General features: G+C 40.9%; 1 protein-coding gene across 27 annotated transcripts in view; it reads left to right on the forward strand.

Annotated features, from left to right (window-relative positions):
• The window catches only part of PIKFYVE (phosphoinositide kinase, FYVE-type zinc finger containing), a 78,197-nt gene that overhangs the window by 2,083 nt on the left and 62,141 nt on the right, over nt 1–13,973 (forward strand). For 17 of the 27 annotated variants that reach the window (XR_012588238.1, XR_012588239.1, XR_012588240.1 and 14 more), the window contains 5 exons: nt 1,537–1,718; nt 3,282–3,461; nt 9,822–9,940; nt 12,748–12,919; nt 13,631–13,838. Coding sequence is in view for 23 of the 27 variants with exons in the window: in XM_074593999.1 (XP_074450100.1) it covers nt 1,547–1,718; nt 3,282–3,461; nt 9,822–9,940; nt 12,748–12,919; nt 13,631–13,838 (851 nt within the window). In the remaining 4 variants the exon portion in view is untranslated. Of the gene's footprint in view, nt 1–1,536; nt 1,719–3,281; nt 3,462–8,713; nt 9,015–9,821; nt 9,941–11,766; nt 11,861–12,747; nt 12,920–13,630; nt 13,839–13,973 lie in introns of those variants that run through there. The other 10 variants (XM_074594012.1, XM_074594015.1, XM_074594013.1 and 7 more) reach the window with 5 other exon arrangements.

Genomic DNA, 13,973 nt, shown 5'->3' on the forward strand with positions numbered 1-13,973 from the left:
CAAATTATCTGTTGTTGGAATAATATTGCTGAAATGCACAACAGAAAAAAAAATACTATGACTTATGGGGAAGAAGGACGCGGAAGCATGGCAGGCTTAAGACTTGACCTTACATAAAGAACCTGACCAGACTTTCTCTTAGAACTTTGTGAATGACGTCCCTCTGTTTTCTTTCTTAAGGATATGTGAATATAAGGAGAAGCTCTGAACTGAAGGTGCTTACTATACAGAGCAACAAGGAAAAGTCTACTGAGAAGTTGTATGATTCACTCGCAGATACCATCTTTTGCGCGTTTGTTGCAGGAGTGGTCAAACCTTGCCACATGAGCTGCACGCAGCTTGTTAGCACTTCCAGTGTCACTTGTCAACCACCTGGATTTTCTCTGGACCGCATAGATTTTTAGTGTGGTTTCTTAGAAGGTGGAAGAAAATGTTCTAGTCAGCAAAATATGCCTGTAGATTCTAAGGAGCAGTTGTGGAAACTGGAAACTGGTATTTCGTGAAGGAGCATGTATCAGCTGCTAAGCAGGAAGTAGACTCATACAGGGTTTTGATCCTTGGCACAGGTAAAAGTTAGCTGTCACTCGTAGGTTCCATCAGCTCCCCATGTTCCTGCTCCGTCAAATGTTTCACTAAGTCTTGCTTAAACAAAGATGAAGGCAGCCTAACAGACTAGAAGTGCAGGCTTAGTGAGGCAGAGTGGAAGAAATCAGGTGTGCATTGAGGTTAAAGAATATGGGCTGTGGGAAAGCATGACTCTTGGCCGTATGAAGGCTTTGGTACACAGTAAATAAGCTTAACAGCTATGGCTTCCTCTAATATAGGATGTGGTTTGGCTTTTTTTTTGTTTGTTTTTCCTTAACGTAGCTACTTTTGAAAACAAGGAAGTTTGGAGGTGTTAGATATGACAACAAATAAATGATACTTTGAATTGCTTCCCTAGAAACTTGCACAAGGCCCTGTATTGTAGTGTGGAGGGGAAGGAAGCAGTGTGCCACCAAACTTAATCTTTCAGTCTTGTTTTTGTTTGCAGTTCATTTCGATTTCTCATTCTGAAGTGAACTTGGCCAAACGATGAGTGTCTTGTGCTTGCTGAGGTGTGCCTGTCTTCAGTTTTCTTGTTATAAGGGCTGCAGAAGTCACAGCATTGACAGCTCTTCTCTGGAGCTGAGATTAAAACTTCTTTGTGATATGCATGCAGACTCTCCATTGAAAATTTCAAGTTCCCATAAAACAGCATCTGGAGTGTGTAGTCAGGCAGTGTAGTGGCTGTTTACTTACTTTGATTGCTCTGGATGTTTAACTAGGAGCTCTGAATTGCTCTCTGCAGAGAGATGCTGATCTCTTGCTAATGGCTAGACAGGGGACATGGGCTCCTAACTCTGGCACTCTTAACCTGTGCTAACAGCCGATGTCTGTGGTAGATGGGGTGAATGTTTCCCACCTAGCATCTAACGAGACACCTTCTCTTCAGTTGACTGAAGATGTTCTGTTTCACCACCCTGTGTATAACGCATGTTGCTGAACTCTTTCCAGGGCACGTGAAATGGCCGCAGATGACAAAAGGTCTCCGACACTGGACTCTACCAGTGAACTACCTCATTCTCCTAGTAGTCCGTCTCATCTCACTCATTTCAAACCCCTGACTCCTGACCAGGATGAGCCTCCTTTTAAATCAGCCTACAGCTCTTTTGTAAATCTTTTCCGTTTCAGCAGAGGTAAGTGCTTGAAGAAATGTGTGTGTGTGGATTGTGTGCTGTCTGTTTTATTGATGCTCTCTGCTGCCACATAAACTTGTAAAAACACCTCTGAATACAAGAGTGTAATACAAGAGCCAGACGGCTGGCCAAATGGATAGTGCGTCAGTTCTTTTGTGAGGGATGTTGCATCTTGATTTTGCGTGACATAGTAGAGCTTTTCTGTGGGAGAAGATAGCCAGCATCTTGCAGCTAGAAATCTGTCGCTGCCCATGAAGGTCAGAGGCAAGCCAGTTAGCAGATAGCATTGTATAGGTTCTTAGCTGAGCATCTGGGTTTCCTTTGCCTGTATGAAGTTTTTTTGGGCTAAAAGCAGGAGTAATGCTCTGCCAGCCTATATGAGCAAAATATGTGCCTGTCCTTCCAATGCAAGTTCTTATTCCAGACTTCCTCCGCTCCTCGCCTTCCTCTGCATCTTGTACCGTCAGTTGGGTGGCAGCTGAGCTGCAATAAAGCAGTGTGTTTACAGGAAATCCACCCTTAGTTTGCATGTCTTAGGTATTCGCCATCAATAGGTCTGAAGTGTTAGGAAGGTTTTCTATATTAAAAGGTACTACTTGATTTTGGCCTTTGTGCTACATGTATCGTGAAACTCTTAGATTCTCAGTGGCAAGCTCTTAAAGAACCATGTGAGGTTTTCTCTCTCTTTTGTTTCAAAGAAATATACTGCAAAGAGTGGTGAATGAATGCACCTTGGTTTTGTACAAAACCTGTGTTTCTCTTTGCAGCAAATGGCAACTGGTCAGCTGCCTTTGTTTAGTCTGTTCGCTGTCCAGCTCTGTTAAGCATATTTCTCAATGTTTGGGCTTGGGAAGAAGGGCCAAGATAGCTTTTTGCATAAGCAAACTGATCTGTTCAGACTCTTATTATGCAGAATGAAAAATAATTACTTGGTATGACTGCTATTAGTTTGCATAGTAGAATATCTCCCGTCATTATTAATTTATTGAAAGTAGCATAAGACGTGGTCAATATTGGCTTCACTTGTTTGTCTCTGAGAAATGTAGCTGGAGTCAGCAAAGTATTGTGTTGAAGGAATGGTAAAACAACCTTGAAACAGCACACAAAATGGGCATGTTACTGGAATCATTGGGAACCTGTCTATACTTGATCCTCTGATGGAAAAGGGTGGTTTATTAAAGGCTGTGGTAACTTTAATGTGGCCTCAGTGCTGGCTTCTAACATAACTGAAAAACTCTTTTCAGGGCAGAAGCTGATAATCAAGTGTAGCTATTCCATAGAGCAAGAATAATTAATGTTTGTTGGTTGGTTTGTTTGTTTAGATACTTTTCACAGCAGGGGTATTTCTGAAATAGCCTTAGCCTTGACAGACAAGTTCTACATACTGACCTGTTTCCATGTTTTGTATGGTACTTTTCAGACAAAAATTTCATACATTTTATTATGTATGATCGTGATCCAAACAAGCTATTTATGACAGTTTTTTACCCTTAGTTTTGCATGCACTACTATTTTTCTTTATCATGTCTGAACAGTTGTTTTTTTGCTTTTTGTCAACTCCAGATGATGGCAGGCTTTCATCCCCGGCAGAGAGAGCAGAGGCAGGACAGAGTGATCCACAAGCGTTGAGTGGTGGCTGGTCCAGTCCTCAGCATCCCACCAGGGCTCAGTCTCTGAGGTCACCGGTTCCTTACAAAAAACAGCTGACTGGTGAGCTGCAAAGAAGATCTTCTACAACTCTGGGTAATTTCAGCTTTCTGTGCTGCAAGGGAATGTTGTACTAGCCAGTCTGGGATGCTTCAGAGTGAAGTGGAAGGAAGTGAACAAAGGTTCCTTGACTGTCTAGATTAATAGCAGAATTTGGTATCAGGTATCAGGCTACACTACTTCTGTTAATGAGGTTGCACTTTAACCTCAGAAGCATGTTCCCTCCACCCGTCTTAGTGTTCCAGCAAGACACTGTTGTTGGGGCTCTGTTTTTCAATTACAAAACAGTCTGGAACAGAAGAGGCTGCCAAAAAACATCCAACGACTTAAAGTCATTTGAACCTTGATCCTGAAAATTTCTGCTTTGTCTTGAGTGACTTCGGTTGCTTAACAGCCGCATGCAAACTATAACTTCAGAGCTCAGCCTAAATGGGGTTGATGTTTGTGTCTTCAGGGGAGTTATAAATGCAGGGTTTTGCTTGTAGTTGTTCTGAGGAGAATTGAATAAAAACTTGTATCTAAACCCTTTTTATTCCTAACCTTGAAACTATTACCAGATGCCATACCGAATCTCTTTTTAGCTGAGATGGGAATTGAATGGGATTTCAAAGGTGCAACTGTGTAATGGCTTTGTGAAGATCTGGAAGAGCTAGTAAGTAGGTTGCAGGGGTCCCTCTTGAGATCTGCCTGGTTGTGGTCAGCCATTTGTGATAGCCTTGAGTAAACTGCTAAGCTGGGTAAAAATCCTGTGCAGGACAGTATTTCTGAGAGAACGGTACCTAGTGCAAACAAATAAGATCTTAAATGTTGTTAATCTGTACGGGACTTTTAGATAGATGTCTAGTCTTGGTAACCAGGCAAAAGTCCTGTACAGATAACTAGCATTTTCATCTTTCTAAGTCATTTGCATGCTTAGTTGAACACATTCATCATCTTCCTCCTTGCCCTCCAGTACTGTTCGTACTATTCAGTTGTACCTGTCACAGCTAAATGAATTAGGGTGGGTTTTTTTGTTGTTGGGTTTTTTTTTTCTGAAGCTTTTTCTTAAATGTCCCAAGTACAGCAGCGTGCTCTTGGCTGATTTGCTGATTTACTTTACTTCATTCTTTGTTACCTCTTTTAAATCACTTGGAAGTTATCTGGGGATTACAGGTTAGAAACCTTTAGGTAAGGTAGGTTGTTCAGTACTCAGAAGGCAGAAGTAATCTTGCAGTTTGACTTCCACTGGGAGTAGACAGACAGGGAGGTGAGACTCAGTCTAAGGTGTGGGGGAGGAACTGTTGCTGCAGTGTTCCAGCTCCTTTTCAGGACCTCCATTCATATCCCTGGGTTTGGATGAAAGTATGCTCAGAAATATGTGATGATGAATCAGCCTGGAAAGAAGTAAAGTTAGACCAAGAAGGAATTGCTGGCTTTTTGAAGAGATTTCTGTGATATTGGATGCTGAGTGGCCTGACTCACTATTGAGGATCTTCCCCCAGATAACCTCGGTGCTGTAACAAATGTGAACTCTGTGTAATGCAAGTCAAAGTGTACTGTACTGGTGAGGAGGTTTCAGGGGAGTTTTTCTGGCCATCTCACTGTAGTTGAAGAGGGGAAAAATATTTGCATCTTCTTTCTCCAAAACACAGGCATTGCTTTTTTTGAAGCAAACTTTAAAAAATTAATTCTCATGCCTTCTTTTGTCTTAAAAGGTGCTGAATAATCAGGTCTTTGAGGATTTCTGAACATTGAGCAGAGGAGAATTTTACTTCTGCCACTGCAGCTGATTCTGGGCTGCACAAATAATTGTAGAAACTACTCTCATATCTAAAGAATGAAAAGTATGAAAAGAAGTGATGTGATTTACATAAACACTGAGATTGGTAGGTCAGTCAGTGACAGTGAGGTGTCTAGTCTAATTGAGTTTTCTTGTAACCTTGCATCTGCAGGCCTGTAAATGTCTCTCTAGGCTTGGCCATTACTCAGATACTTCATAACATTGGCAAGTGTAGGTGGGAAAATGCTTAAGTCCTTCACAAAGGTCTCTCTAGCCTGCACACGTTCAAATAACGTGCCAAGCTTAAGCAAACTGAAAGGAATAACTAAATAAAAGGCAGCCGGTGGCTTTAAACAGTGATGGAATGAAATTGCTCTTGAAGATGCTGGCTCCCACCCCTCATCTGTCCATTATCTTGCACTGTCTGCATAGCAGATACTCCCAGTGTTCAGGGACCATGCTGGGTGACAACTGCAAGTGCAGAACAACATGGGGGGATGGTGGCTTTTGTAGGAAACTGTCTAGAATCAAATATGTAGGATTTTGGTGGTGTGCTTCCCTTTGGGACTGCTTACACAAAAACGTTATAATGGTACCTTACTGGCTTTTGTGAAAATAGGAGAAGCCACTGGATGCCTGGCTTACGTCAGAGATGCTTTGGGGGTTGTATGGCTGAAGAACCAGTGCTGAGAATTTACATTGATTTCTGTGGCCTCGCTGTTGGGTAATCTGTTGCATCCTCATGTGCTGGAGTAGGGTGCTGGGAAGCTGGTGTCCTTTGTACAGAGACAGTGAGCCCAGCTGCTTGTGTTGGACAGCATGGGTCCGTGTGTGCTGTCGGCTGAGTACTTTCAAGGTGTACCTAGTGAACCAAAATAGTCTCGGATGGAGATAATGTCACAGCTTGCAAATCCAGTTTAAGGAGAACTAGAAATGCTGACCAATTGGAGAGGGAGCATTGGAGTAAAAGCACTTCTAGCTTGTTACCCTGTCATGCAGGATAACGCTGTTAATGCTAGACAATTGTAGGAGACTGTCAGTAATAGGGAATGGCAAAGGAGCTTAGTAGGAGTAAGGAAAAGCCAACAATCATATGAGGGGGAAGAAGGCCTGAGGAAAGCCTGTGGTGGTTATCAGGAATCCTAAAGAACATGACTTATTACCAGAGCATCTTTTATCTTGAAAAAGGTTTTGGAAAATGAAAGTGCATGCTGTAAAATGAAGTTAAGGAGAGCTTTCATAATTTCATGCCAGTACTTTGTATAGCTGGGGGAAGATGCAATGTTTGAACTGTGATAATGGACTTGAATATGAAATGGTATGCTTTGGCAGTGAATAACTGGAAAGCAATTCACATTGATTGGTATTAGCAAAACTATGGTATCTCTGGCGGAGGTATTTGTTCATTGTTGAAACTGTGAAGCTCTCTGTTGTACCTCTTGTGTTAGTGTATGGTCAGCTCTCTTCCTGTAAACTCAAACTAGCAGTTAAGTTACAACAAAGTAGTTCTTGTAGTGTTTCATTCACTGTAAAATGAATGCTAAAATACATAGGGTCATGAAAGAAACTCGGGAAAAATATATTTCAGTGATTCAGTAATTGAGAATGCAGAACAATTGCATGACTTACTGAGCAAGTCTTTCTGTAGCCTGAACTCTGAAGAGTGTACTGAGTAGGCAGTCATAGCTGGAATGGTGTTGCAGGATCTTTCCCAGTGATGACAGTTCAGGTGGGAAGAGTAGGAAAAAGGGGAGGAAAACATACAGTATTTCAGAGGATGTATAGATTTTGCCAAGGATTGGCAGCCATGAATACAAGTAAGAAGGTTGAAGGTTGAAATATGAGTATTCTTTTTTTCCTAGCTTTAGGAGTTAATTTTTAGCTTAAGAAGGATAAATAGGTTGGAAGTAAGTCAAACTGAAAATCTAAATTGGCTTCCTTTGGTATATTGAGGTTTTGTTCAGTGAACACATAGAAGGGAAGGGAATGGATAAGAAAAACACAATTGTTGCATAAACTGGTAGTCCTGAAAAGATGTGTTCCACTGAAGGGCTGAGATGCAGACGGGTTTTGTTAAATGCAAAATGATATCAAGTGAAAAATTACTGTCTTTTATGAGTGTTTGGCTAGGGAAGAAGAGTAAATAGATGAGGATATGTTAGAGTTGTGGACTGAGAAAGTACAATAAGGACTTTGTATCTCAAAACCATGAGGAACCTGTCTTCACTTTGTTTTTGTGCTGGTTGGGCAATGGCAGGCAAGAGTTTGTGAAGATGATCTGGTTGTTATAACAGATAAATAGCGCTTAAGTGAAGTTTCATTTTATTTTAAAAACATAATTTATTTTGTGTAATTTTAGGTGTCTCTGGGGGTATGTGTTGGTTTTTGAGTTTTTTTTTGGGGGGGGGAGGTTGGGGTGTGTGTGTATTGTGGGGTTTTTGTTTATTTGGTTTTTGGTTGGTTGGATTGTTTTTTAAGCAGCATTTTTTTCTTCAGGAGCACTAAAAACGCTTACCACTACTTAGATGTGTAAGTGTGCTCAACCCTCGTGGTCTCAAATCAAAAGAAGATATGAAGTCTCTTTAGAGACCTGATGGCAGTTGGGATGATGATGTGGGCAAAGCAAGAAAAATAGTCTTACAGTTCTGTGTTTGTGGAAAGGAATGTGAGTTTTGCAGATTAGATGGTGAAATATAGTTGCAATGCTGAAAACGTACATCTATAAATTGTGTGTGCTTTAACTGAGAAAATGGCTGTGGTATTGATAATAATGGAATTTGGATCGGGAGTAAGAGTTAACCTAAGATTGATACATGTGAATCCTTTCATAAGGTTGGTGGTTTAGACAGCGTGTCCTGTATTGCAGGAGTGATAACTTCTTAACATTCTTGCTATACAGTGTTCTCCCCCAGAAAGGGAGAAATCAAGTGACTGAGAAGGAAGAGCACCAGCTGAATTTTAATCTGAGACTTGGTCACCTTCTGTAGTATAAACAGGTTAGCCATGTGCTCCTACTGCTGATGGCATGCTTTTTCTAATGTAGATGGCATTTGACATTGTTTTATGTAAGACAGAAAAGGGCATTTAACTAACAAGAGAGCCAGTGTGGAGTTACCTGTGGCATTTCTTCAGTGCTGTGTATATTCATAAGTTGGGAGTCAGTTGGCTAACAAGATTTGTAGCTTGTTAGTCAGGAAGCCTGATAATAATTTTTTGAATTGGAAGCAATGTTTATGGAAAGAAGATGCTCTTGAAATCAAAAGTTACATCAGGAAAGCCCAGGAAGTAAATGCAGCATAGATCTTGTGATAGAAGTAAGGAGGAGCCAAAGGTTTCTATGGTATTATCAATGTTTTCTTGAAATACTCATGTCCCTTCAGTTACCCTAAAATATTCAACTTGGTACTGCCCAAAAGTATAATTGTGATTATTTTTTTTTTTGTTAAACAGTAAATTCCAAGTGGCTAGCCACAGAACTGGGTTTAAGCTCTTTAAAATCATCTCCTGTTGTGGATTCTTTGTTGTACAGAGGTCATTAAGCAGCTATATGTGGGCTGATTAACTAAAAATACCTACTAAGAACCTGAAGAGGAGGCATGGAATCCCGCAGTTTTAATCACAAGACTCGCAGAGTTTTGATCTGCTGTGCACAAAGGAATAGCCTAGTCGTTACTGCGCGGCAACAGTTAACACGCCTCTGCTAGTGCTGTCAGCGTTCCCGCTGACATCAGTGGTATCTAAAGCAGTCAACAGAAAGCAGCCATGTCTGCCCTTTCCGTGCTAAAGGGAATCAAAATAAAATGCTAGTCAGATGGAGAGCAGCGACGCTGGTAAGAAACTTTAAACTGTTCAGAAAAGCTTTTGATGTAGGAAAGTGACTCTGAAAATGTTTAAATGTTCAGGTAAATACAGCACTGTGTTCGCAGATCCTTCTGGAGAGAAGGATCCTATTTGTAACTTGTACGGCAATGCTTCAGAGTAAGCTAGCATTTTATAGGAAAGAAATTAACTGCATTACCTTTTGATTCAGGAGTCTTGTTGCTATAATTAATCAAGAATGACTGTACAAGTTCTCAACAACTTATCTTTTTTCTTAGAAAATGACAAAAAACCCTCAAAAATGTGAACTTCTGGATGCATTTTATTCTGAGTTACTGTTTGTAACAGAATCTGAGCAATTGAGTTCTGAGACTTGCTGTAGTAATTTATAAATAAATTCAGGTTAAGGCATTGGCTTATACCGGTCCTAGAATGAATGTGAATATTGCTGCAATTATTTTTGTAAGTATTAATATCCTAGAGGGCATTCTAAGATGAGACTTCAGTGCTTTCTAAAAGACATTTGCAAGGTTCAAATAGTAGGTTGAAAATAACCTCACTTCTTTAAAGGATGTTTTAATTCTCAGAAATCGGTTCTTGTAAACACAGAGGACGGTATTTAAACTGTCAGTCAAAGCAAGCTGTCTGCATCAGAAGCTCCTTTTGGGGAAGAAGAGTGCAAGGGCATGAAGCGATACATGCTGTAACTTTGTAAAGTGACATATGTGGAGGTTTCTCTTTCTAATGGGGTTTTGTCTTGTGATGTGAATGTTGATGTATCATGGAAGAAATGAATACTACTCTCCCTTGCCTTCCAGACAATCGAAGGAAAGTAGAACCGCCTCTTGGAGGTCATGATCCTCGAACAGCAGTTCAGTTAAGAAGCCTCAGCACCGTTTTAAAGCGCCTCAAAGAAATCATGGAGGGGAAGAGCCAGGTACTTCTGAGGGATTTGTAGGCCAAACTATCTAGCAATTGAACTGTTTACTGGGCTTCTCTGAGCTTCACTTTTAGATACATCACAGGGATTTTTTCAGATGTTTGAAGGTTGAGTGAATAAACTCAAAAACCAATCCGTGAGTGCAGGGGAAACAATTCAAGTTGTTGCTGACTTTTTGACGTGTCAAACATCTGTCATATTGTGGGAGTGAAACATTGCAGTTGCTCAACTTCTTGAACTTGGACCAGATGCTCTCATTTTAGACTCCTTCCCACTTCTGTATTACCTAATCTAGTATTACCTGATGGTTTTCTCCCTTGAAGGCTAACTGTGGTCAGGTAAAACACATTGACCCTCACAAATAGTAATGAGACTTCTGAGGATGAATTAAATCTGCCACTTACTGTGGTAATGATTGGTCAGCAATACTTGCTTGAAAGGCTTGTCCTGTTAACCAATTTTGATTCAGTTGGATAAGGGTCTGGTGGCTGCTACTGACTTGCTGGTTTCACCTCCCTCTGCTGAGTTGGACCATGCCTTTAAGAGGAGGATCTAGTTGAGAGAAGAAGCCACAACTATTTATAAGTGATGATATAAATAGCTGTGTCTGGGAGCAAGACACAAACAGGCAAAAGTACATTTAATTAAACTGAACGGAGAGGAAAAGGCTTTTGGCTTGGTAGCTTTTACAGGTAGACGTTGAGTAAACTCACTTAGCTTCCAGTACTATTCTTCTTGTAAGAATAATTTTGCGTTGTCAGAAAGGGTGATATTTTTAAGGGTGAAACAAAAGCCTTTCATTGAAGTTATCAGGGCATTGAGTGTGGCCCCTACTAATATTTCAGTTTGTGGCAGCTTCTGAAGGCCCTGGAGCTTTTCAGACATCTTTGAAGCTATTGGAGAAGTATTCAAACAGACAGGATGCAGCAATAAATGAGTACGTCTAGATCTTTCTTTGAAAGTGGTGTGTCGTCAGTATGCTGACTTCTGTACAAATGGTAATGCATCGTTGCCCTTGACTGCAGCCACGTCTTGGATCGAGTCACTCCAGGCAACAATTTCTTCCTACTGTGGACTTGGCCTATCTCTACAGGAGACCACTTTACTGTTGTAGAAAGCACGTGTCAGATCCTGGAGGGTGCTGCTCTAATCAACATCTACTGCTAACAGAGACTTCTGTTCTGAACCCTTCCATGTAGGCTGTTCTCGTCATGAGTGTTGGCTCTGACTTGAGTAAGGCAGAGAGCGGGAAGCTGCCACCAGCAATGGCTGGGTTTCTAAACACCCAGTCATGCGCAAGTAGGGCAGAGGCCATGTGGGAGAGATGGTGGGCAGAGGCACCGCTGCTTGGAACAGCCACTCTCTATGTGACAAAACCAGAGACTTGGCTTATCAAGTAAAGCTGCAGCAAAAACTGTTAATCGTCAGCTTTGCAGCACTTCCTCGGCAAAGCTTTTCAACTGCATCTTTCCCTGCTTGAAGCTTCGTGTTCATCATAAAAATTTCTAGACTCTCTTGAACACTAGATGCCTTGAGCAGTCTTCGACCTCTTTTATGTATGAGTTTGGGTGAGGACAGCATGAAATTGTTGTCTTGTTGATCATAGCTGTTTTGGTCTCAAAATTGGTGTAGCAGCTATGTTAAACTTCGCTTTGCGAACAAGCAAAAATAAAGCCAAATTCAGGGCATGCTTTTTTTTTTTTTGTTATGTGAACATCAGAGTATGGATCACCTTTCTTCTCTGTGGGTTACAGTTATGGGTTGTTTTGAGAAAATTCTTGCAGCACTTTCTCTTCCTAGGAAAAACCCAAAGTATTCAGTCCCTCTGAAAAGGCTTATTGCCAGAACTGAACTCTAGCGAAGAGTGTTTCACAGTCAGAGCTGTCATGTGACCATTAGCAGTTGTCTCCATCCATGGTAATTGTAGCTGGTGTGCTCAGAATCATAATGGAGAGATTTGTCTTGCTTTGTTTATAGCTACAACACCAAATGGAAGTTTTAACTCTTTGTTTTCAGGTCTTAAATCAAGACAAAAATTCCTGTGGCTGCATCTATGCTGCAAATCAGTATATGTTGTTATCTGCTGAATGTGTATTCCACAGTTGTCTTCACAGAGCAGTTAACCCAGAGTTTTGAAACATCATTCTGGGACACAGGTTTTTCCAACTGTTTACTGGGGTTTTGAAGAATTTGATCATATAACAAAACTTTTTACATCTATCTGTTATCCTTTCAAAGTACGTCCCAGTATTAGCTGTTGAAATGATCTACCTGCACTGATAATTCCTGATAACTTGATTTACCCCTGAATAACAGCTTTCACTAATGTGTGGGTTTTGTTTTTGTGGTGTGTTGGGTTTTTCTGGGTTTTTTTTGTTTGTTTTGTTTTGTTTGTTTGTTGGTTTGTTTTATTTTTTTTTCTAACTGTGCTGGTTGAGGGCCTGTCAAGTGCTAGGGGCAAATGAGAGGGAAGAGCAATCAGTGCTTCATATGTTTGTTTCTTCTTGACCTTTATCTACAGCTCATGATAGTTTTTTATCTGCTTTGCTTTCATCTTGGATCAAGAATGCAAAGACTTACTGGACTTATTTTCACAGTTAACTCTCTCAGCCTTCTGGCTCCCTATAAAACCACATGAAAAATCTTTTCTGTGCATGTGTGTGCTTGTACACAAGAATGTGCACACACACGTATATGAATATGTGAAATTGTTCTTTTCATGTGCACAGTCTGTAAAGCAATTGTGAATCTAAGCATGCTTTTTTATTTACAAAAAAGTTTTTCTCCGCTGCCTTCCCTTTTAGGACAGTGACTTGAAGCAGTACTGGATGCCTGACAGCCAATGCAAAGAATGCTATGACTGCAGTGAAAAATTCACCACCTTCCGGCGGAGGCACCACTGTCGGCTTTGTGGGCAGATCTTCTGTAGCCGATGCTGCAATCAGGAAATCCCTGGAAAATTCATGGGCTACACAGGTAGGGTTTATCTGTTGAGAAGCAGAATGTTCTCTGTGTGCTCAGGTCTGTTTGAACTACCGCATTTTAGATTCTGGCATCTGCTAGAGAATGCTGTACAGGTCTCTAGTGGGCTTAGAAATAAGCAAAAAGAATCACAGGACCTAATTCTACCAATTTCTTCATGCACGATGGTGGATTATGCTATGTCTGCTTATTTTTACCTACACTACGTCCACGATGACAAAGCAAATATGGCCACTATTTAACAATGATGTTTACTACAAGAAGTGTGCTCGAGTAAAAGCTACTCATAGTAATGGTAGTTTTAAAATGTAATGAGCCACATGTTCTAATTGAGGGTGAGGGGAAACTCTTTCAAATACGAGTTACCAAACTCTAGGCATCTCCTGATGGAAGTAATGATTTCCAGGTATGACCTAGTATGTCATATCTGACTGGCTATTGTTGTACCATGATTTCTGTGTGCACATGTGCTGTCTCTCCCTTACTGATCATGTGTTACGCATCATTTGACTTGGGGAAATTCCCCAAGTGTATAATTATCTGGGGTTTTGCTCTTTAAGGGAATATGAGAACTAGTGTTAAACAAGCAAAGAGGTTTTGAAACAGGAAATCCTTCTTTTCTCACCACTACGCACCTCTTATCCTGTAGGAACAGAGTACTATTTGTTCCTGTTCACTTACACTCTCTGGTTCCCCTTTCCATAGGGGATCTCCGAGCCTGTACTTACTGCCGGAAAATAGCCTTAAGCTATGCACACTCCACAGACAGTAACTCCATTGGAGAAGACTTAAATGCTCTGTCAGATTCTGCGTGTTCTGTATCAGTGCTGGATCCTGGCGAGCCTCGCACACCAGTTGGGAGCCGTAAAGCTAGCCGCAACATCTTTCTGGAGGAGGATCTAACCTGGCAAAGGTAAAGTAAATGACTTCATACTGAGCTTTAGAATCTTAACTGCGTCTTCAGGCTGACGCCTGCCTAGACAAAAGATGGTAGTTTCCATCTAGGAAATTTAGAAGTGTATCTCCTGTAAAAACAATCTAATCCTGT

The sequence above is a fragment of the Larus michahellis genome, chromosome 7 (assembly GCF_964199755.1).
Source record: "Larus michahellis chromosome 7, bLarMic1.1, whole genome shotgun sequence".
In the NCBI taxonomy this organism is placed as follows: Eukaryota; Metazoa; Chordata; class Aves; order Charadriiformes; family Laridae; genus Larus; species Larus michahellis.